The sequence below is a fragment of the Lactuca sativa genome, chromosome 4, assembly GCF_002870075.4.
Source record: "Lactuca sativa cultivar Salinas chromosome 4, Lsat_Salinas_v11, whole genome shotgun sequence".
NCBI lineage: Eukaryota > Viridiplantae > Streptophyta > Magnoliopsida > Asterales > Asteraceae > Lactuca > Lactuca sativa.
In genome coordinates this window covers 374,400,021-374,421,723 of record NC_056626.2, presented here as the reverse complement: position 1 = coordinate 374,421,723, position 21,703 = coordinate 374,400,021, and the positions used below count along the sequence as shown (strand labels likewise).

The following is a 21,703-nucleotide window of genomic DNA, read 5'->3' as shown; positions in this document are numbered from 1 at the left end:
TCGAGGAACCTCTCAAGGAAGTGTGTTAGGCCGAAACCTCTTCCAATCTTCTACCAAAAACCAAAATCTTCAAACCTATGTGAGTTCATACCCCCTATTTTCGGTTTTTACTATGTTTTGGGGGAGAATACAAGTTGTTTTGTGTAGATCTGTGTGTATGCATGATTTTGTGTGTTTTTCATGATATATGTATGGTTATGTGTTATAAACTCCATGAACTTGAATATCTACTAAAATGTGATGATATTTGTAGAACCTAACACTTATTTAAACTTATTATGCAAAGAAAAGGTTTTAAATTACATCAAAGTTACTTAAAACTAACAGATTTGCACAAAAGGGCCAAAAATGACAAAATAACCAAAAATGATGTATTTCTATATAACTCATGGTTTTTAAGGGACCAAGAGAGATGTATTTTGATAAATATGAATCTTTATGGTATTTGTGATCTTAAAAAGGGCTAGGAGTGTAAAAGTTCAGAAATGGGCTTCTTTTGGGCTTTTACGAAATTTTTGGCCAAGTTTGTAAAATTTTGGACTTTTGTAGGCTTAAATGTCTTTTTCAAAAAAGTTATGCCAAAAATGTATATTTTTTATAAGAAGGACTAAAAATGTGAATTTATTAAAAATTGGGCCAAAAAGATAAATTTAATTATAAATGGGCCGAAAATGCACATTTTCATAAAACCAAGCCAAAAATGATATTTCTGACAAAAGTGAGTTAAAAATGTTATTTCTGCCTAAAACTAGCCTTAAATGCAAATTTTGGCCTTGAAGGACCTAAAATGTCATTTTTACCAAAAATGTACCATAATTGTAAATTTTCGGTTTTTAGGACCAAAAATGACTTTTTACAAAAAGGTGAGCTTTTTATGTCACTTTGGTAAATAACATAGCTTAAACAACCAACGTAACAAACCACGGATCGATTTCGGTATTCATGTCCTTATTGGGCTTGTAAATAATATACATGTTAAATGGGCCTTAGTTGTCATTTTACATGTATATTGGGCTTGAGATATATATTCACATTCCTTTTGAGCCTGGAAATAATTTTCATGCTTAGTGGGTCTTAGTTGTCCGCTTACATGTTTATTGGGCCTGGAATATACCTTATATGTTCTCTTTCTTTTTTCGCGTAAATTCGATTAAGGATCTAGTGAGACGAGTCAGGTCAAACATGGATTGTTGAGTCGAGTTTGACTCCTGTTGACGTTAGGGTTTGGTCAACATGAGTAATGGAGACCATGGAGGGGTAAAATGGTCTTTTACCCAATTCAAGAGTTAGAGAGAGAAAGAATAGACTTCAGTTATTAGATTTGTGCAAAAAAGTATTAATTAGAGATATTCATCCTTGTGATAGGCAGAGGCTAGTTCGAGATTCGGGTGCGAGGTTATTTGTTTGCTGCTCGCAAGATGAGTCTTCTCACTATACTTTACCTTGAGTGGTATTTATGTGTGACCAGAGGGTCTTATGTGCTTACTTGAGTTATGCATTTTGTCTGTGATATATATATATATATATATATATATATATATATATATATATATATATATATATATATATATATATATATATATATATATATATATATATGCTATGTTATGTGTTACCGAGACTGGATCGGAGGGTCCAACGAGCTGTGAGACCAAAGGGTCCTCACTGAGACCATACCAGAGGGTCCAACGAGCTGTGAGACTGGAGGGTCCTCACTGAGACCAGACCAGAGGGTCCAACGAGCCGTGGGACTGGAGGGTCCCACTGAGACACATAGACCGGAGGGTCTTACAGAGTTATAGCATCGAGTGGCTAATGTGTTGTATGTGGTATTTTGGGGAACTTACTAAGCTTCGTACTTACCGTGTTATGCGTTATGTGTTTCAGTTTTTCTCAGGATCAGGGGAAGGCACCGGCTTGATTGTACACACCAGTGAAAGAGTTATGTTTTGAGGATCCTGGATTATAATCAAACAATTATGGGGTTGCAATTTGTAAATTAAATGAATGAGATTTTGTGAAAGGTGTTATGAGAATTATAAATTTTAAATGAAAAATTTATTTGTAAATTTACAGTGTTACAAATATATTAATAAATCACAAATAACCTTATTCTCAAAAGTCCATCCTATCAAATTGCACTGATGGAGACAACTCAAAAGGACCATGCTACAATCAGGTAAAGTACATCCCAGTTATAGTTATAGACTCAGACACCAAATCCAACAGTCTTATGTAGTCATCCTTTACGACCTTTTCATCGGATTCTTACTTTCCAAGATAAAATGGTTGTGGCAATGTACTACAAGATTACCGAGGAAATTTTAGGTGTCCTCCGTGGTTCTCGTTCGATATACGACAATCCATCACGAAAGTGCTTGACCCGAACCAGATTGTCGTTGCACAATCTCCAAAATCATGGATTCGCCATGGTTCAAAAAGGGAGCTCTGAAGAACCCTTAATTCCTCTTTGAAGACACATCCTAATAATTGAAGCTATTTTTAAATTGTGCAAAAGTAAATGGTATCAAACAAAATAAATAACAATTTAGATAAAATCGAAATCAAACATTTATTTGTCATTTATCATAATTTCTTTCATAACGGGTAAAATAGTTTTTTACACCGTTAATTCGGTATTAAAAACAAATTTAATGTGAAAAACACTTTATTAGATGTGTAAAATAGTAATTTACTTGTTATTTATCCATACAAGATTATTATCCTTTCAAACACGATATCTATACAAGACTATAAGAAAAAAAGAAACAACTTTGAGTTGGGCATAAATCAATCATTTTTTTAAATTTAACTAGCTATATTAGTTAGGCCTGATGTCATTACTAGGTTATTGTAATGATGATATATGGGTCAAACATTGTAGGAGTATTGATTAGAGAGTTGGAAACCTGGTATCCCTCACTAAATGAAGGATCATTAGTGGTATATCAACGACCAAGTTAGTATCCTATATAGAAAGTTCAATAAAGGTGTTACGAAAAAAATTTGTGTCACAAAGTGTGTTCCTTTTGTATTTAGGTGTTGGCGACATGTTTGGTTAGAGTTCCCTCTAACACGTATCTAATCTACCAAGTTACAGATTGAAAATATTGATATAGTATAATGATGTTGATTTATATTGTACCAAAAGAATTAAGAAGAATATCACTTAATGAGTAATATATTCATGAACTTACTTAAAATTAACGGATTTAATTAGTATGAAAATATCGGTCATCATGTTATTATTCAATTTGTTCATTATGGTAAGAAAGTTACAAGGTTTGGGTTTTGTATAATTCAACTGCTATTATTATTGTAGTAAATATTAAAATAGTTTCTAATAACATGTAGAAGGAGAATTTTAGAAAGGTGATTTCATAACCATAATATTTTTAACTAGACAATTTGGGTTAACTTACAAATCGAAAAACGGAACTATAATCAAATTAACCGATATAACGGAACTATTACTGAAAATAGTGGTTGGTTTTTTGATTTCCATTAAATGAATACAAATAGTTCGGTTTCGGTTTTATACAACCGCCCCATATATAACCGAATTGAACCATTATATATGAATATATAAAATTTTTTAAAAGCTTTATGTATATTATGGGTTATTATATTAACTAAATAAGAAATTGAAAATAGAATATGAGATGCTAAAAAGTATAAATTACCATTATAATATTTAAAAAACATCAACAAACTTTCATTTATTGTGATTTTTATAGCAACATACTTGTTGATTTTCACTATTCATGGCAATGCATATTTTATTTATCATTTTCAATTGCAATGTACGTTATGCTAAATGAACCATTATTGTTAACCAATATTAATTAATAACCAAAATCATTAACCGATAACCACTAACTAACGAAATGCATTAAGTTATTGTAATTGTTATGGTTTCTATTTGGCCTATAACCAAACTAAAATGCCCATACACATCCTAAAAACCATCGTTATGATTTACATTTAACATCCAATAAATGTTATACTTTCCTGAAGTGCTAACCATAAAAAAAGATTTTCATACACGTATATTTTCATTACTAAAACTCTATAATATAAATTTATAAGTATATAAAAAAGTAAAAAACTCATTTACCGTTAAAAAAAAGATTACCAACATTGGTTTCTAAATTCTAACTGGATTTGTTATTTGATTGTACAGTTACACTATATTAAAAATATGTTCATCTAATGAATTTATTTAATTTTTAATTCTACTAAAAGCATTGAAATAACAAAATCCTTTCCTAAACTCTTATAAAAATAATTTAGTCACTAATTCACAATTTATATATTACTCAGTATTCACTAAATTAAAGAAAAAAACCTAAAAAATTTATTCAGCTAAATTAATTTTTTATTTAATATTTTTTTCTCCTTCAATGGGAAAAATGATCCCGGATTACTGTACATGTCCTTCCTTACGAGACTTCCTCCCTGCTACCAAGTGTGTGTTTTTGTGTGAAAGAGAGTGAATTTGCAGTTGGAAAATGTAGTGAGAGAAATAAAGATCTTGTTCTTGCTAAAAATCCCATTTTTTACCAAATGGGGTTTCCATCATTGATCAAATTAGCTTCTTTTTTTCACTTATCTTTACTGATTCGATTTGAGATTATTGATTTCTGTAGTGGTTGTTGATAGCTTCATCTGCTTCTTGATCATTTGATTTGGGAATTGGGATGGTTTATTTCTCTAGTGGGTTTTCATAGCTTCCTCTGTATCGTGTTTGATCAATCGATTGGGGATTTCTGATTTCTGAAGTGGGTGTTCATGGATTCTTTCTGTTTCTTAATCATCCGATCTTGGATTTTAGACTTGTGAATTGGGTGTTCGTAGATTCTTCTTTTTCTTGAGTATTCGATTTGGGATTTCTGATATCTCTAATGGGTGTTGATCGCTTCCTCTGTTCTTGAGTATTGTTCAAACTTTAGGTTCTTTTTGTTTGGATTTTCTGGGTTTTCTTGCGCATGAATCATGGAAGAAGATCAAGAACACAAGAAATGTTACGTCTGCAAGTTCTGTAAACAGAGTTTTTCAAATGGGAAGAAGTTGGGAGGTCATATGAGAGGACACATGGCGTTGATTTCAGCTAGCAAAAAACAGAGCATGAAAGAACATGATCAAGAATCCATTAATGGCGGAATGGGTATTGAATTTGACGAAGAAATAATCAAGAACAGTGAAGATTCTGGTGCAAATTCTTATGGTTTGAGACAAAACCCCAAGAAATCCTGGAGGGTTTCAAATTTGAATCCGATACAAATATCAGATTTAATTTGTAAGCAATGTGGTAAAGGGTTTCACTCATTGAGAGCTCTTTCTATTCATATGAGATCTCACTCACTTAAAAGCAAAGAATTAAGCAAGAAAATATTGTGCACAAAATGTGGTAAGGGTTTTGATTCAATGAAGGCTTTGTATGGTCATATGAGATGTCATACCATCAAGTTATCTCAGTTGTCCAATCAATCATCTTCATCTTCTTCTACATCATCAGAAGATCGCAAATGGAATGGAGGGGTAAAAAAGGAAATAGCAAATCCAGTAAGGAGAAAGAGATCATGCACAAGGTACAACCCTACTAAACATAGTGATCCTTCTAGTTGTACTAGTTTGAGTTCTTTTGCATCAATTGGTGAGAATAATGATGATGAAGTGGAAGAAGGGGCTTTGTGTTTGATGATGCTCTCAAGGGGTTTGAGTGGGGGCAAAATGGTAATTTCAAGTGACTCTGAATTTGATAGTTTAGATGGCCCATTGTAAATGTGTTAACAAATATCGAGAATGGCCTTTCAGAAGAAATTGATGAATCTTTTGAGACATTCTTGAATGTTTAGATATTGAGATTGAGATTGAGATTGAGAATGGTGATGTCAATATGAAGGTAATATGATATGGAGTGGGACACATTGTTTTTGGTAAATTGAAACTTTATTACTTGTGTAACTTGTTTACATCATTGTTCATGTTTTTTTTTTCTTTTTAATAAAAGAAAAAAGTTTTTGATGAGATGTAAACATGGTACTTAATTGCTTGTTTTGATAGAAAATATTATTTCTTGTTTGGTAATAGGATGGGTTATTTGTCTTGCTGGATTTATATACAACTTCACCTTTAGAAAAAGAAACATGGTGTCTCGATGATTTACATATTATCTAATTTTTGGTGTACAAGTTAATAATAAGTTGATCTCTAGTTTCAAGTGAAGGTAGTTGATTATGAAGCGATTGTTTGAATTTGATTAAGGATGCAGAAAGTTACACAAATGGCCCATGGTTTACTATATAGAGCAAATGTAGTCTCTATGTGAATTTTTTGACACAAGTGATCCACGTGCCTCTCATGTGATGGTAATTTTGTCACATTGTATCTAATCATAATTGTTGAAGATGTTTTTTGATTTCATCTTTTACTTATAGTTAACCATAGTCCCCCTCCAACTCCCCAAGAAAACATCTTTTCATCCATTTATTCTTCTTCTTCATTTTTCATCTTCATTGTATAGAAGCACATACCAAAATTTATGTTTTCTCGATTAAGATTAGTTCTTAAATTACTGAATGTGTGTTCAAATGATTCACAAAAACCAGACTTGCAGAAGGTTTATAGTTAATTATCATTTTGAAACTTTAACTACGTCCTCTAACGAATGCTTCCATTATTATCAAAATGTTAAATAATGTTCATAAGGTCAAATCGAGCTACGATATTCTTCTTCTAGTTAATTGTACTTTTGGCCCCTGTTTGAAAAGTGAATTGCACTTTTGGTCCCTATAGTGTTCAAACAGACAAAATAACATAAGCGATCTCTATGTGAAATAAAGTTAGAAAATAGTCCCTATGTTTCAAATAGACAAAATGATAGAAATAGTCACCGTGTGAGAAAAAATTACATAAATTATTCATATGTAACAAAATAACATAAACAATCCCGTGTAAGACACAATTATGGAAATTGTCCTTCTGTGAGAAATAGATTAAGTTACAGAAATGGTCCCTATATAAAGAAAGTTACAGAAATAATCCTAGTGTGTAAAATAAAATGTAAAAGTAATAATCAATGTGTAACAAAATTATGAAATGGTCTCTCATGCTGCAAGGTACATACTTAAAACCCTCAATGCTGACATTTCCCATTCCAAGTTCTTTTTTAAGATGGGTTACACAATTTATGCACATATAGTAATAAAATTGCTACTTTGAACAATTAAATAATATGCTATATATACATTAAACAAAATAATAAAATAATGACATTTCTTTTTATAATAAATTAACAAAAAATAGTTTACATAATCTACTCTTTTGTACAGTTTACCTAAAAGATAATAGTAGATCCGATCATGCTCTCCTATTTAGAGAATTAAAAATTATAATTTACTTTTTTTGTACAAATTACCTAAAAAGAAAAAGAATAGTAGATCCGATCATTTGACAAATAAGTACCCATTTTCAAGAGTTTGGAAAAGGAAAGGCTACGCAATATAAGCAAATTATATATTTCATCTCTCTCTCTCTCTCTCTCTGATACATGGGAGAGAAAAGTCAATCATCTATGAACAAATCTACGCAAGATTGCAGATTGATACAACTTTAAATTCATAGATTCCAAGGTTTATAGATTTGTATCTGGTGTTTAAACCCCTAATCTCTCGCGCATTTGTTCAATGAAATCAACCCAATGCATTGGTGTTGGGCAAATAGATTGAATTATTCGATTAGTAATAGGAAGGAGCGCGAATCTAGATTTTGCCATTTGTGTGGATCTGATTATGATGAGAACGTTACCCGGACGATTAATTTATACGTTAGAGAGGATCAATTGGAGGGGGTTCGGCGTCGGTGGTGCTAGGGTTTTTATGTTTGAGAAGAAATTAGGGGATCATTATGCAGCTACACTTCTCACATAGCATGAGAAGTATAACGATATCGAGCAACAATGGGTTTACTGACTTGATGAAGATCAAAGTCGCAGCTCGCCATATTTCTTACCGTACTATTTTTCATACTATTCTTATCCTGGCTTTCTTATTGCCATTTGTTTTCATCCTCACTGCTCTTGTTACCTTGGAAGGAGTCAACAAGTGCTCATCAATCGGTACACCACTAACTTTAAAGTTTTGTCTGTCGATCATTCCTTGATCTACTTTTTGATTTCAATATCTTTTAGTTGTTATGCATAAACATATTCCATCCTAGATCTTGATGTGTTAACGTTTCTAAATTCTGTCAGTGAAAAGTAGAACTCATCCTGGTATTACCTTGGTGGTTCTAGATCTTGGTTATATTCTCTGGCATTGTCATACTTTTGATAGCCAAATTAGATTTTGGATGGATTTTGGGATTACCTTTTTCAAATCAAAGCTCATTTAGCAATCTGAATTCGTTTTCTATTGAACCATTGGATCTCTCCACCATAATTTTATTGGAATGTTAATCACAGACACCCCATTAATTAATTCTTTCATGCTTCAGATTGTTTAGGTAGGCGTTTAGGACCAAAGCTTCTGGGAAGGGGTGATGATTCAGAGGTAAGATTATTTTCAATTTTCTGTATAAACATCTCTTGATCACTTAACTGTGTCAAATCCCATGTTCATCTTGCCTCTTTAACATTTTTCATTTTGGTGGCAACAGAGGTTTCTTAGGGACTTCTCCATGGTCCTTGAACAAGTGAATTCTGAAGAAGTCCCAGATGATCTACAGCTTCCAGAAAACTTTGAACAACTTATTTCCGAAATGAAAAGCAACAAATACAAAGCCAAGGAATTTGGGCTTATATTGAAAGGAATGGTATGTCAATTCAATGTATTTATGTTATTTATATGTTTTGACTATTATGAATTGCCAACATCTGAACAGGGAATAAGTTGCTTTTGCAATTCTTAGCATGTTTTGGTTTATCATATTCTACATTCTAATCTTATAAATATAATGATCAACACCAAACTGCATGAGACTGGTTTGTTTTGGTCTGAGAATCATTTTTTTTTTCACACTTTGACAGATGGAAAGATCTGAAAGGGAGATAAGAGAATCAAAATTTCAAGAACTAATGAACAAACACTTTGCAGCAACATCAATCCCAAAAGGAATCCATTGCCTCTCACTACGCCTCACAGATGAATACTCTTCAAATGCACATGCAAGAAAACAACTCCCATCACCCGAATTACTCCCAATTCTTTCAGACAACTCCTATCACCACTTCATAGTCTCTACAGACAACATTCTTGCAGCTTCAGTTGTAGTCACTTCAGCCATTCAGTCATCTCTAAGGCCTGAAAAAATCGTCTTCCATGTCATCACTGATAAAAAAACGTATGCAGGAATGCATTCATGGTTTGCTTTGAATCCAGTGTCACCTAGTATTGTTGAAGTGAAAGGGATTCATCATTTTGACTGGTTGACTAGAGATAATGTTCCTGTTCTTGAAGCCATGGAGAATCATAATGGAGTTAGGAATTATTATCATGGGAATCATGTTGCAGGTGCTAATGTTAATGTTAGTGTTACTTCACCAAGAGTTTTTGCATCCAAATTGCAAGCTAGAAGCCCTAAATATATATCATTGCTCAATCATATTCGCATATATTTGCCAGAGGTAATCACTAATTCACAAATTCATGCTATATTATATATATATATATATATATATATATATATATATATATATATATAGGGTTAATATCGTAAAACACCTTATATTTTGGGTGTTTTTCGGATTTAACCTCAACTATATATTTTTCCTAAAAAAGAACTTACATTTTAGGCTTTTAGCAGAGTTATCGGTAATCTTCTGGTTTTAGACAGCTTTTTTTTTGGAAAAACCTTCATTTTTTTTTTCCGAAAAAACCCTTGGATTTTTACTTTTTTTTTCCTGAAAAAACCTTCACATTTGAGAATTATTTTGGAGGGTTAATCTCGAAAAAGACCTTATATTTTGTGTTTTTTTCCGGATTAAATTAAAATTTTTTTTGCCTGAAAAGGACCTTGTATTTTTTCATTTTTTTCGATCTGGCCCTTTTAGTCATTTTTTCCAAAAAAATTGTAAAATGTGAGGGTTTTTTCGAGAAAAACTAAAAAGGTTGAGGGTTTATTTGGAAGCATTTAGAAGGTTGAGGGTTTTTTTCTAAAAATAATATAAAAGTGATGGCTTTTTCGTAAAAAATGAAAAAAAATACAAGCTCCTTTTCAGGAAAAAAATAAATTTGAGGCTTAATCCTGAAAAAACACAAAATATAAGGGTTTTTTTTTAGATTAACCCTATTTCGGAAGAAAAACGTTGTGTTTTTTTTTTTTTTGGAAAAAAAAAAAAATCTGAGGGTTTTTTCGGGTTTTTCCTGGAAAAGTGTTCAAAACCGGAAGATTGCTGAAAAACGTCTAAAAGGACCAAATTGGAATAAATTGAAAAAATGCAAGGTTTTTTTCAAGAAAATAAAATAAAATTTTGGGGTTTAATCCGGCTAAAAACCCAAAATGTAAGATCTTTTTTTTCTTTGCTCAAATATTAACATAATTTTATTTCTTTACCTGTAATAGCAATAACGAAAGTCATTTTTATAACTTCCATAGTACATTATTGGTATTATATATAAAGAAATGTAATTATGTTGCTATTATAGGTTAAAAAAACAAAGTACATTCCTTATATTGCTATTATCTGATATTTTAATGGTAACTTTTGTGTGAACAGCTTTTCCCAAATCTTGATAAGGTGGTTTTCTTGGATGATGATATTGTAATACAACGTGATTTATTGCCACTTTGGGACATTGACCTTGGTGGAAAAGTCAACGGGGCAGTTGAAACTTGTAAAGGTGAAGATTCATGGGTGATGGGTAAGCGATTCAAAATCTACTTCAACTTTTCTCATCCGCTTGTAGCTAAAAATTTGGACCCTGAGGAATGTGCTTGGGCTTTTGGGATGAACATCTTTGACTTGCGTGCATGGAGAAAGACTGATATCAGAGAAACATATCACTCGTGGCTAAAAGAGGTAAGCCAACAAAACAAATATTCATCACATCTTTTTTTTTAATTAAGTTGTGTGTAAGGGTGTTCGTTTGGATGGATCGGTTTGATCCGATCCAATCAAGTGAATCCGAATAGATTTCGGTTTTCAAAACATTGATCCAAATAGTCCAAACTAAATTTAAATCCGATCCGATCCAACCAAATTACAATTCGGTTGGATCGGTTTTTACAATTCGGTTTTCAAGAGGCAAGACATTTTGAAACTATATAACTTGAATATTAGCAAAATCTATAAAGAAACTATTTTTTTTATAAATTATAATTTATGAACAAATACTAAGAAAATATATTATAGTTAATATTTCATTGACAAAAAACTTTTGATAAGAAGTAATTTTAAAGTAGTATATTCGATGAAAATTTATAATAACTAAAAATAATAATTTAGTAAATTTATAAATTGTTAAAGATACATATGAAAAATAGATAATAAGTTGTTATTCGGTTTTTTTGGACTATTCGGTCCTTAGTTTATAAACCAAAACCAATCCAAAATCCAAAATAATAATTCGGTTTTGTTGAAAACCAATCCAAAAATCTGAATATCCGAACCAAATAGTCCGATCCAAATTGTCCAATTGGACAATTCGGTTTTATCCAAATAGTGATCAGTCTTAGTTGTGTGACATTTTGTTAGTATATTCATTTTGACCCACATTTTTTAAAAATGACTATTTTACCACAGGGACCAAGTTTGTATTTTTTTTTTGACTATTGACTAAGGTCTATTTTATTTTGTTAATATATTAGCTTTTGACCCACAAGTTTGTTGAAATGACCATTTTGTCCTTGGACCAAAACTGAAAAAAAGGTTCACCACTGATCAAGTTTGTAATTTTCTCTTATTATTTTTTTAATTATGGTTTATAAGAGTTTGTTAATATATTATTTTTGACCCACAAATTTGTTAAAATTACCATTTTGCCCTTGGAACAAAACTCGGGAAAAAAAAAAGACAGGGACCATGTTTGTAATTTTATATTTTTAAAAAATAAATGAAGGTCTTAACATTTTGTTAATATATTGTTTTTTAACCCACGAAGTTGTTAAAATGACCATTTTGCCCTTGGCTCAAAACTGAAAAAAAGTATACCACAGGGACCATGTTTGTAATCTTATCTCTCTCTCTCTCTCTCTCTTGAAGGTCTATAACATGTATATGCATATGGCTTTTCTAAATATTTGAATTATTTGTTAATATTTTAAATCATTTATATACTAATATAACTAGCCATTTTAAACTATATTATTCTATTATTTATTCTCTACACTCTTCTGATCCTTATCCTTAGTTTTTTTTTGGTACTTCAGAAGTTTAATATTTTAGTGCCCACATTTTTGTTTTACAAACATTTTATGTCCACATATTCAATTTGCAACATTTTTTAATTCATACGGTTTTTAAATCAGTTTTGGTCCAAGGGCAAAATGGTCATTTAAAAAAAAACTTTGAACAGCTAGGTTGTTAATTTAGACGACAAAGCAACGAATCTAGTTAGGAAATTTCAAAATAAGGACACAATTTGCAAGTGAAAACGTTATCAGGACCAAAATTGCAAAAACCAGATATACTCAAGGACCAAAAATGACCAAAAACGTAATTCACCCTAACCATTATAACATTCTTATGAAGTTTTTTTGTTTTCTTGTTTGCAGAATCTAAATTCAAATCTGTCACTATGGAAACTTGGAACCCTACCACCAGCCCTAATTGCATTTAGAGGTCAAATCCACCCGATTGACCCATCATGGCACATGTTGGGTTTGGGCTACCAAAAGAACACAAGCATCCAAAGTGTAAAAAAAGCAGCTGTAATCCACTACAATGGTCAGTCAAAACCATGGCTAGAAATCGGGTTTGACCATCTTCGCCCTTTTTGGTCAAAATACGTTAATTACTCCAATGATTTTGTCAAAAACTGCCACATCATGGAGTAGCTATGGCCCACATCAAAGTAAAAAACAAAGAATTTTGTCAACACAATGCAATGCTGCTCAAAGGGCTGGACCCCAAACCCTAAACCCTAAACCCTAAACCCTGGACCTTAATTTATTCTGATAATATATATTGAGCATTGCGTATACGTTAAATCAATAGGATGATGAAATAATAGAAATTAAGTATTGGGCCGAGATTGATGGAGAAGATGCGTATTTAAAACTTTGGCTCGATTAGCTTCAGAAAAAAAAGATATGATTCTTTGTTACCATATAAGTTTATTTTTATATAATTGTGTCAAATTTTAGGGATGTAGAGGGTGGGTTCGAATTTGTTTGTTTACAGGAGGGGGAACATTATTTTTAGGTTATATCTGTCGGTATTGGTGATATGTACGATTCATGAGAAACATTTTAAAATGTGCAGTAAATTCTTTTTGGTATCTACATGTTTATAATGTGTGTATTTATGCTTTTCTTTGTTGCGTATTAAGTCTTAAATCCCTCAATGTATTAAAAATGCTCATCTTGTATGCAACTTTTCTATTTGTTAAGACTTACCGTTATACCTACCACTAACCATTATAGTCGTGAGTGTCATGTCATCATCATTAACTACCATTAAATTTATGAGATGCCCACCACTAACTATTCCACTCATCATTTTTTATTATTATTTTTAATTCTAAAATATAATAAAATTATATTTTTTTTTATTGAGAAAAAAAACATTGAGTTTTTTTAACTAGTTTTTCATTAATTATAAAAATAAATACAACTTCAAACCTAGAATAAAAAAACATCACATTAACTTAAATAACCTAAATTAACAAACAAACAAACATAAGTAAAAAAAAAAAAAAACTAATCTTTGCTCGTGTTTAGTTGGTACAAATGATCCGCGACATCTTCTCGAAGATTGAAACACGTTTAGTTGTTATGAATTTCAACAACTCGTGATAAAAATTCATTAGTTCTGGGTACAAACACTTCAAGCGGGATGACGACATCGTTTGGATAGTACGTGCAAATCACTCGACCTTGATCTTCAATGATCATATTATGCATTATAATACATGCTAGGACCATTCGTTTAATTCAATCCTTATCCCAAAGTCGTGTAGCGTATTTCACTACATGTCACGTCTGTTTGAGGACTCAAAATGCCCTCTCGATATCCTTCATCGTTGATTCATGTCTCTTTGTGAACAACTTTGCATTTTCACTTCGAGGAATTGAATATGCCTTCATAAGTGTTGAATAATCCGGGTATATCCCATCACAAAGGTAGTAACCGTATTTATACAAATGTCCGTTCACCGTGAACGTCATATCTGGTGCTTTGCTGATCCAAAGATCGTTAAAAAGTGGAGATTGACCAAAAACTTTAATGTCGTTGTTAGACTCCGAGACTCCAAAAAAGGAATGCCATATCTATAAATCCTGAGATACGACAACTTTCTAGGATTATACTTGGTTCACATATATCTCCTCAAGTGAATTGACTACGCCATGCATTTTGATATTTTTCCCAAGCCACATACGTACAATCTAGACTGCCAAGCATACTCGGAAATCCATGCCTCTCTTTATGAGCCAAATATAATCTCTCAATATCACATGGACTTGGTTTACACAAATATTCCTGATGAAAAACCTCATACATACATGCGCAAAACCAATCTACACAATCAATTGCGGTCCTTTAGGATACTTTGAAGTATTCGTCAGCTGCATCAAATGTTATACCGTATCCCAAATACCTAAGCACAGCCGCACACTTTTGTATACTACTAAAACCCATTCTTCATCTAGCATCGGGTTTTTGTTTGAAAAAATCATAACGAACTTCTAAATCATTACTAATACGTAGCCTTATTTAGACGGAAACGACATTCGAATGCGTCATCATTCTAAATACAATTATCGGCGAAGTAATCATGTACCAATAATTTGTGTGCGGCTTGGCGATCACGATTGACGACCACCCTTGTACAAGTAACATTCGAACTTTCTTCATCGTGAATGTGTTGCACAAAATCGAAGAAGGTCGAGATGAATTCCCCATCATCATCCGAGTCAAAAAATTTTAACAATTCCAAATCCTCCATGTGTGTTTTGGTTTATAGAACGAGAGTAAAATGTGATGGTTTTATTAGATATATGTATTGAGTTTTTGAAAGAAAAAAATTAAAACTTAAAAAATGACTGTTGAACGGTCAAAAGAAAGGAAAACGTTTTCATTGGCCATTTCATTTCGTCGTCGGGAATATGGACCATAACGACTATGATCGGTCGGGATGGTGTGCACGGCCGTGGTCGTAGTCCACCTCAACCACAAGACACCTCGTTGCATGTATACCGGAAGGCCTAATGTGCCTAAGTGAAGTTGATCGTTTTTGCCTACATGGTCTAACATACATGGTTTTGAGGTGGTATACCTATGGCAAAAGGAAAGGGCCCAAATCTCACTAGCTATTGTAGTGTAAGAGTTTTAGTTTCATTGTGGATTGAGTTTTTTGTAGTGGGTGAAAAAGTTTTAGTTAAGTTGTGGTGGATTGGGCCTTTTGTGGATACTAGTAGCTAGTAGCAACGTCGTTGATCCCTCCTATTCCCGGCCAGCTGCGACTTGTATGTCTAGCCAACGACTATCAATTCCTAACGAATCCATAGATTCTTCTACCATTCGACCAAATCTTCTAGATTGTATTCTCATTTTCCGGCCTCGAGCAACTTTACTAATAAAGGAAAAAATCTTAACTTAATTGAATTCAAATTTTATTGATATAATATAAAGCGTTAGCGCCCATCGGCTTTCCGCCTCCATTTGGTCGTGCTGATATGATGTAATGTGCAGTCGTTCTGAGGCATTTTAGGGCCCCCTATTTTCTCTCACTTAAAGTCCTTTATGGATTTCAAGTCAGTTACAGAGCTGTGACTTATTTGGCGCTATATCACAATTCATTCATTCTCGGGCATAACTGTTCACGAAACATGGCAAGGGACATCTGTCGGCGGTGGGTGAATTCCGAGCGAGAGGTCAAACTAATCCCATTCACCCTGGTCTGGTTTGATTCGAATGGATCTTGTTGAATAAATTGATCCATTGTTCTGTGCCCTACTCGGCTTCATTGATACCCTTTCGGTATGCGTTGCGAACACTTTCACTTTTAGCGTCTCATCTTCTCTATAGAAGGAAACACTAGAACGGATAGAACGAATGGTCTAACTACAAAACTTTTTCTTTTTCATTACTTCCATGTTCGTGCCTTGTGCCAGAGGCTTTGCTTCTTTTTACTAAAAAAATAGAAAAAAACATCAAAGGAAACTTTGTATATAAATTCTTATACACAATCAACTAACTTTGTTTGGTATATTTCATAACTAAAACTACTTCAAGGTAAGTAGAGACACCATCTCATGAATGAATGAATTGGACGACATATATCGCTCAACATTTAATTAAACACTCATTGGTTAACGTTGTTGGATATTTTACTTAACTATAAGATAATAATTGCTATATCTTGTAAATTGATTATGGTTTTCGACCATACACTATTGTTGGTTTATGTTTCATTTTTTTAGAAAATGTAAGTGTAGAAGCTAGAAATAAAACTTATGTTAATTTAACAGTAAATAATGCTTAATAGTTTTACTAAAAATATGAAACCATCACTGGAAATATTAACTTGTTTATAGTGATATGCCTAACTTTTAAAAGAGATTGAGATTGAGATTGGATTCCACTTACTAGTCAAGAAAAAGATAGCTAAACATCCCTAGTTTCTAACTAGAGATCATCAATCAAAATTTTAGTAACCACATTTAACCGGATAACAGGTAAGTCATGAATATTATTATCCTCACTCATTGTTTGAAGTTGTTATCTTAATCAAAATTAAATGAATTCATCTTCCACGTGATATTGTAACATTTGCAAGAGATATGATGAAGCGTCTTTTCCATGTCATTTGAAAGTGTATGAAAGTTCTTTGAAAAGCCAGTGTAAATGCATCAACAAGTCTTCAGTAGTCCTTTCTCATTATTTCTTTCACACGATTGATATGACCCCACAAAGTTCAAATTTCATAGAAATTACAGTCTCCTTTCCTACACATTTCCTATTATTTTCTTCACGCGATTTATATAAACCTCTGTGTTTTTTCTTTCAAATTCATCAGCAAAGAAAACCTATCGTCTTTGTTCTCACGAAATTCATCACTGTAGTTGAATCCAGAATCCAGATCGATTTCTTTGATCTAAGTAAGCATCTTTTGATCCATGTAATATGTTTCTATTCTATGATCATTGTACATGTAAAATGAAGATTTGGATCTTGACTTTGTTCTTAATTTTGACTTGACTTGTGGTATAGATGTTACCCATTTGAGAATTTTAGCAGATGAGAATTTTTTGGTGATTATTGGCTTTTGTTTATAATAATTCGAACACTCCAATTAACGATTTCACTACACATATCTAAAGATTTGTGGGTAGTTCTTCTTTTCTTGATTTATAGGTTTAAGTTTAACACCCTTGAGAATTTTACTATAAGCTATGTTCTTAGGTAGTTGATCGATTCTTGACTTTTTTTGAAGGGATTAATTATTTAATTTTGCAAATTTCATATTAAAAAGTTGTGTGCTTCTTTATTTGAAGCTAAATCCTACTGGAAGTTGAATAGTTGGTATATTTAAAAGTTTCTGAATCAATTGCTTATCTATATTTTATTCAAAAGCATATGGATTCCTAATATACTACCAACACTTTTAGAATCTAATTTAGTAATTCCAATAATATACTAAATACTAATTTAATAATGCCTTTATAATAATATTCTTTGGTGGTTTCATGACTTTTTTTGGGATACATTTTGTTAACCTACTTGGTTTTGATTCATTAACTTCCTTGAAATACTCATAAAAACTCTGGCCACCTTGATTCTTGCATTTGTATTGAGTAAATATAATTGTTTTTTTTTGGCTACGATTGTTCTTGTTTTTTCTGTAAATAATTACATAACAACTAAGGGTGTTTTGGATGTGTCTTTAGAAAATGATTGCATGATTATCGTGTTTTTAGTGTCAGGGGTGCCAGATTCACTTGAGATCAAGTTTCTTTTGATTGACGGATCGGTTATTGGTCCTTCAAGCTTCCCAATAGCCACAAGTGTGGCTTCTTTGAAAGAAAGTATCATTTCTCAATGGCCTGAAGGTTAGAATTTTTTTTTTTCTTGATGCATTTTTTGGGGTAGTGTTTGGTATGATTGAATAAAAAAAAATGATTCGTTGTATTGGAATCAAATAGATATAATGGATTGGACCTGATTTCTCATATTTTGTCAAATGTCATTCCTGACTCGTGCGGGAGTGTCAGTGAAGTTTTTTTTTTTTTATTTGTCGAATGGAAAATTGTAATATAACCAAAATTTTATAGAACTTTCAATGTCACATATTCTTTTGAGAGTCATGATTTTAATAAAATTGTAGTTTTATTTTCTAAAAATAACCAGAACTTTTATTTTTGTTATTTTAATGTGGTTTCTATAGCTTTTATTATTACTGTTATTTTTTGTATTGTAAATTATAATTTCTATAATAACAGCTGAATAACATATAGACTAGTATTAAAACAAGACTTAGAATTTACATAAATATTAAATACTCTTAATTATGAAAATAATTTTCATTCAATCTAAGCAACCCAACATGATCACAAATATATATGACTCATTTCGTTATCTTTCTTATTCTACTAACTTGGTCATTCCATTTCTTCGATATTTTCTTTATTCGTCATTCCATTCCATCAATTTAAACAGACTTTTATTTTTGCATTAAGAAAACATATTGTTATTCTTTCTTGACTAAATGAAAGAATTCTATGGTTTATTTTCTACAGGGAAGGAAAATGCTCCAAGAACGATAAAAGATGTAAAATTAATTAGTAATGGAAAAGTATTGGAGAACAGTAAAACGGTTGGAGAATGCATGAGTCGGTTTTGTGATGTTCCTTGTAGCATTACAACCATGCATGTAGGTATTAACCAAGCACCTCAAGAAAAAGGTTAGCCTTTTCTTAATATACTCTCAACTAGCGGTTTTTTTATTGATTTAGTTATTGAAGTCTTAACAATCAATGAAAACTAATAGTTTAGTGGCAAAATTTATAAATTAATGAATACATGTGTTGTTTTTCCCTTTTTCAGTATCAGAAAAAATGTTTTTCTCATCAAACAATCAGAAAAGATAGAATCATTTAATCACTAAGAAAAAAAAATAATCACTAAGAAGATTTGGTAAAACAGCTAAATTAAATGAATGATAGAAATACTTAGCTTTTTTTTATAAATTAGAGGTACTGTATGTCCTGTACCTTAAAAAAATTAATAGTCAAAGAAAAATATACATTTTAGAAAAAAAAAAAAAAAAAAAAAAAAAACCGACCACATATATATCTTTATTCATGGATGTTGGGGTGTTTAAACAACTAAGGATTTTGTGTTATTTAAAATTTATTGCATTTAGTGGTCAAATTCAAACAATTGAGCCATCATAGCAAGTGTTGGGGTTGGGCTACCAAAAGAGCACAAGCATCAAAGCCATAGCTAGAGATTGGGTTCGGGCATCTTCGTCCGTTTTGGTCAAAATAGGCAGATTACTCTAATAATTTTGTCAAAAATTCTATTGGTTTGAGTTTTTGCTATAAACATGTTCTTATTGTATGCGTTCATGCTTTCTTCGTAGCGTCTTAAATCCCTAGATTCAAGTGGTTGCATCTGTAATGTACTAAATATCTGTCATAAATTCAAGTGTTTGCATGTCCAGTGTACTAAAGTTTAAATATGTTCATCGTGTACACAAAGCTTTTATTTATGCATGTACTACATGTTTACACACCTAACTGAAGTCGGTTGGGAGGTATATTTAAAAAAGGGTCAAGGGTCCAAGTCTTAAAATCTATAGTTGAGAGTTTCAATTTCAATGTATATTGAGCTTTTGTAAGCACTTGCATCTCTCAAGGAAAAAAATTATCTTTTACCTAATTTTACATTTAACATGGATGGGCCGGTGTGGGCCAACTCTAGAGCTGCAAGAAGAATAACCATTTATGTAGGAAAATTATTGATTTCTTATAACTTTGTTTTCATGGAAAGTTATAATGCAATTTCTTTTATGAGTGTAGTGACCCGATTATGATGGCGTATGTTGAATTGTAATGATCAAGTGAATCTAAAACAATAACGAAGACACACAATATAAACAATCATGTTTAAGCTCTCATTAGATCTAGTAAGCTATTACAAAGTGGGTTATGTAATAATTCTCTCACTTGACTAATCTCTCAAAATGGTTATTACATAAAATGGAAGCTGTAAGGGCTAAATTGGTTGTAATTAGTCGAAGAGTCATAGGTCTTTGTATATAGTACAGTCTTCATATTCTCTGTAATCTATTTTACTAGTGCACATTATTCGAAGCTTAATGGTCTAGTCCTTAGTATATTTTTTGTACGCTTTTCTTCTCCTATAAATAGGAGTCTTTACTAGAGTTAGATAAGGTTTTTACAGTCTTGTCTATTTTGCACTCTGTAAACCTAAAAGCGTAATATTGAGCTGAAACAAGATCTTATTTATATCGGTGTTCAATCTTACATACATTTTTTTATTTCAAACTCTGATTAAAATTCATACTCGATTATTTGATTCTTCATTTGGTATTAGAGAAGGAATCATATCTCTGATCTGATTTTCATCTTTTCAAAAGTTTTTAAATCAATTTTTTTGGTTTAAAAGTTTCCGCACTTTTTAAAAAGTGAAAAATTCATTGGATCTAAGTCTGTGATTCGATTCTGCACTTGAATTGTTGAATCGAGTGTTCATCTAGTGATTTCAATTTAAATCAACTAGTTTGCTTTCAAATTGTCAAAGTTTCTTCAAAATTCTCAAAGTTTTCTTCCGTACAACAATGACGTTATTCAATCTTAATTCCATGACTTCATTTTCTCATTTGTTAGGATCATCAACAAAAATTCCGATGCTAATCCCTGAGTATTACGATCAGTGGGCTGATCGTATGGAGGATTATCTGAATGGTTTGGATGAAGAATTGTGGACTTGTATTTCTGGTAATCTCAATCCTCCATCGAATGTTCAACCAATTGGAGCTTCTTCTGGAAGTTCTGTGGTAGAGAATTAATCTGATCGTCTGAAAAAGCTGGAGAAGAGATGCATGAGAGAACTGCGATGAGCTTTGCATCCATTTGTGTACAACTATGTGAGGAGTTGTACAACTGCAAAGGAGATCTGGAACAATCTAAAAGAGAAATTTCAAGGAAGCGAGAAGACGAGAGTTAACTCAGTGAAACAATGCTTGGTTGAACTGAAAGACTTCAGACAGAAAGACGGTGAAACTATTGAGGCATACTACGATAATTTGAATGAATTAATCTATCGATGCAACCGATATGGAATCACCAGATCAGTCATGGAGTTCAATCTTATCTTCGTTATGGGTCTTAGAAAGGAGTGGCGAAGTACAAGCATGATGGTTAAGAATCAACAAAGCTTTGATACGTCAACTTTGAATGACTTGTACAATCAGTTAAAATCACACGATGTGACAACCGTCAATTTTCAGTCAAGTCAAAGTCAACTAAAGTCAACAAGTCAAACCGGTCAACTCGATTTGCCCGTAGGTACTAG

The 21,703-nt window shown here is 32.0% G+C and overlaps 3 protein-coding genes across 3 annotated transcripts; all 3 read left to right on the top strand.

Annotated features, from left to right (window-relative positions):
- Positions 1-4,995: 4,995 nt before the first annotated feature.
- LOC111884929 (uncharacterized) lies at positions 4,996-6,037 on the top strand. The gene is made up of 3 exons (XM_042901774.1): positions 4,996-5,746; positions 5,859-5,905; positions 6,014-6,037. The coding sequence occupies exons 1-3, from the start codon at positions 4,996-4,998 to the stop codon at positions 6,035-6,037; spliced, it is 822 nt and encodes a 273-aa protein (XP_042757708.1).
- A 1,449-nt stretch (positions 6,038-7,486) lies between these two features.
- Positions 7,487-13,439, top strand: LOC111884935 (probable galacturonosyltransferase 14). Its single transcript, XM_023881233.3, has 6 exons — positions 7,487-8,119; positions 8,497-8,552; positions 8,659-8,814; positions 9,029-9,625; positions 10,718-11,020; positions 12,715-13,439. Exons 1-6 carry the CDS (start codon positions 7,909-7,911, stop codon positions 12,994-12,996), a joined length of 1,605 nt encoding a protein of 534 aa, XP_023737001.1. The 5' UTR covers positions 7,487-7,908; the 3' UTR covers positions 12,997-13,439.
- A 3,580-nt stretch (positions 13,440-17,019) lies between these two features.
- Positions 17,020-19,844, top strand: LOC111884931 (membrane-anchored ubiquitin-fold protein 2). Its single transcript, XM_023881225.2, has 4 exons — positions 17,020-17,262; positions 18,082-18,213; positions 18,901-19,065; positions 19,527-19,844. The coding sequence occupies exons 1-4, from the start codon at positions 17,064-17,066 to the stop codon at positions 19,604-19,606; spliced, it is 576 nt and encodes a 191-aa protein (XP_023736993.1). The 5' UTR covers positions 17,020-17,063; the 3' UTR covers positions 19,607-19,844.
- The last annotated feature ends 1,859 nt before the right edge of the window (positions 19,845-21,703 follow it).

Coding starts and splice junctions, on each gene's coding strand:
- LOC111884929 (XM_042901774.1), top strand. CDS start 4,996: ATGGAAGAAGATCAAGAACACAAGAAATGTTACGTCTGCAAGTTCTGT. Junction 5,747..5,858: donor GGGCAAAATGGTAATTTCAA/GTGACTCTGAAT, acceptor TTGAATGTTTAG/ATATTGAGATTGAGATTGAG. Junction 5,906..6,013: donor ATGGTGATGTCAATATGAAG/GTAATATGATAT, acceptor TTTTAATAAAAG/AAAAAAGTTTTTGATGAGAT.
- LOC111884935 (XM_023881233.3), top strand. CDS start 7,909: ATGCAGCTACACTTCTCACATAGCATGAGAAGTATAACGATATCGAGC. Junction 8,120..8,496: donor CAACAAGTGCTCATCAATCG/GTACACCACTAA, acceptor TTCATGCTTCAG/ATTGTTTAGGTAGGCGTTTA. Junction 8,815..9,028: donor GGCTTATATTGAAAGGAATG/GTATGTCAATTC, acceptor ACACTTTGACAG/ATGGAAAGATCTGAAAGGGA.
- LOC111884931 (XM_023881225.2), top strand. CDS start 17,064: ATGACCCCACAAAGTTCAAATTTCATAGAAATTACAGTCTCCTTTCCT. Junction 17,263..18,081: donor GATCGATTTCTTTGATCTAA/GTAAGCATCTTT, acceptor TCGTGTTTTTAG/TGTCAGGGGTGCCAGATTCA. Junction 19,066..19,526: donor CCAAGCACCTCAAGAAAAAG/GTTAGCCTTTTC, acceptor TATTGCATTTAG/TGGTCAAATTCAAACAATTG.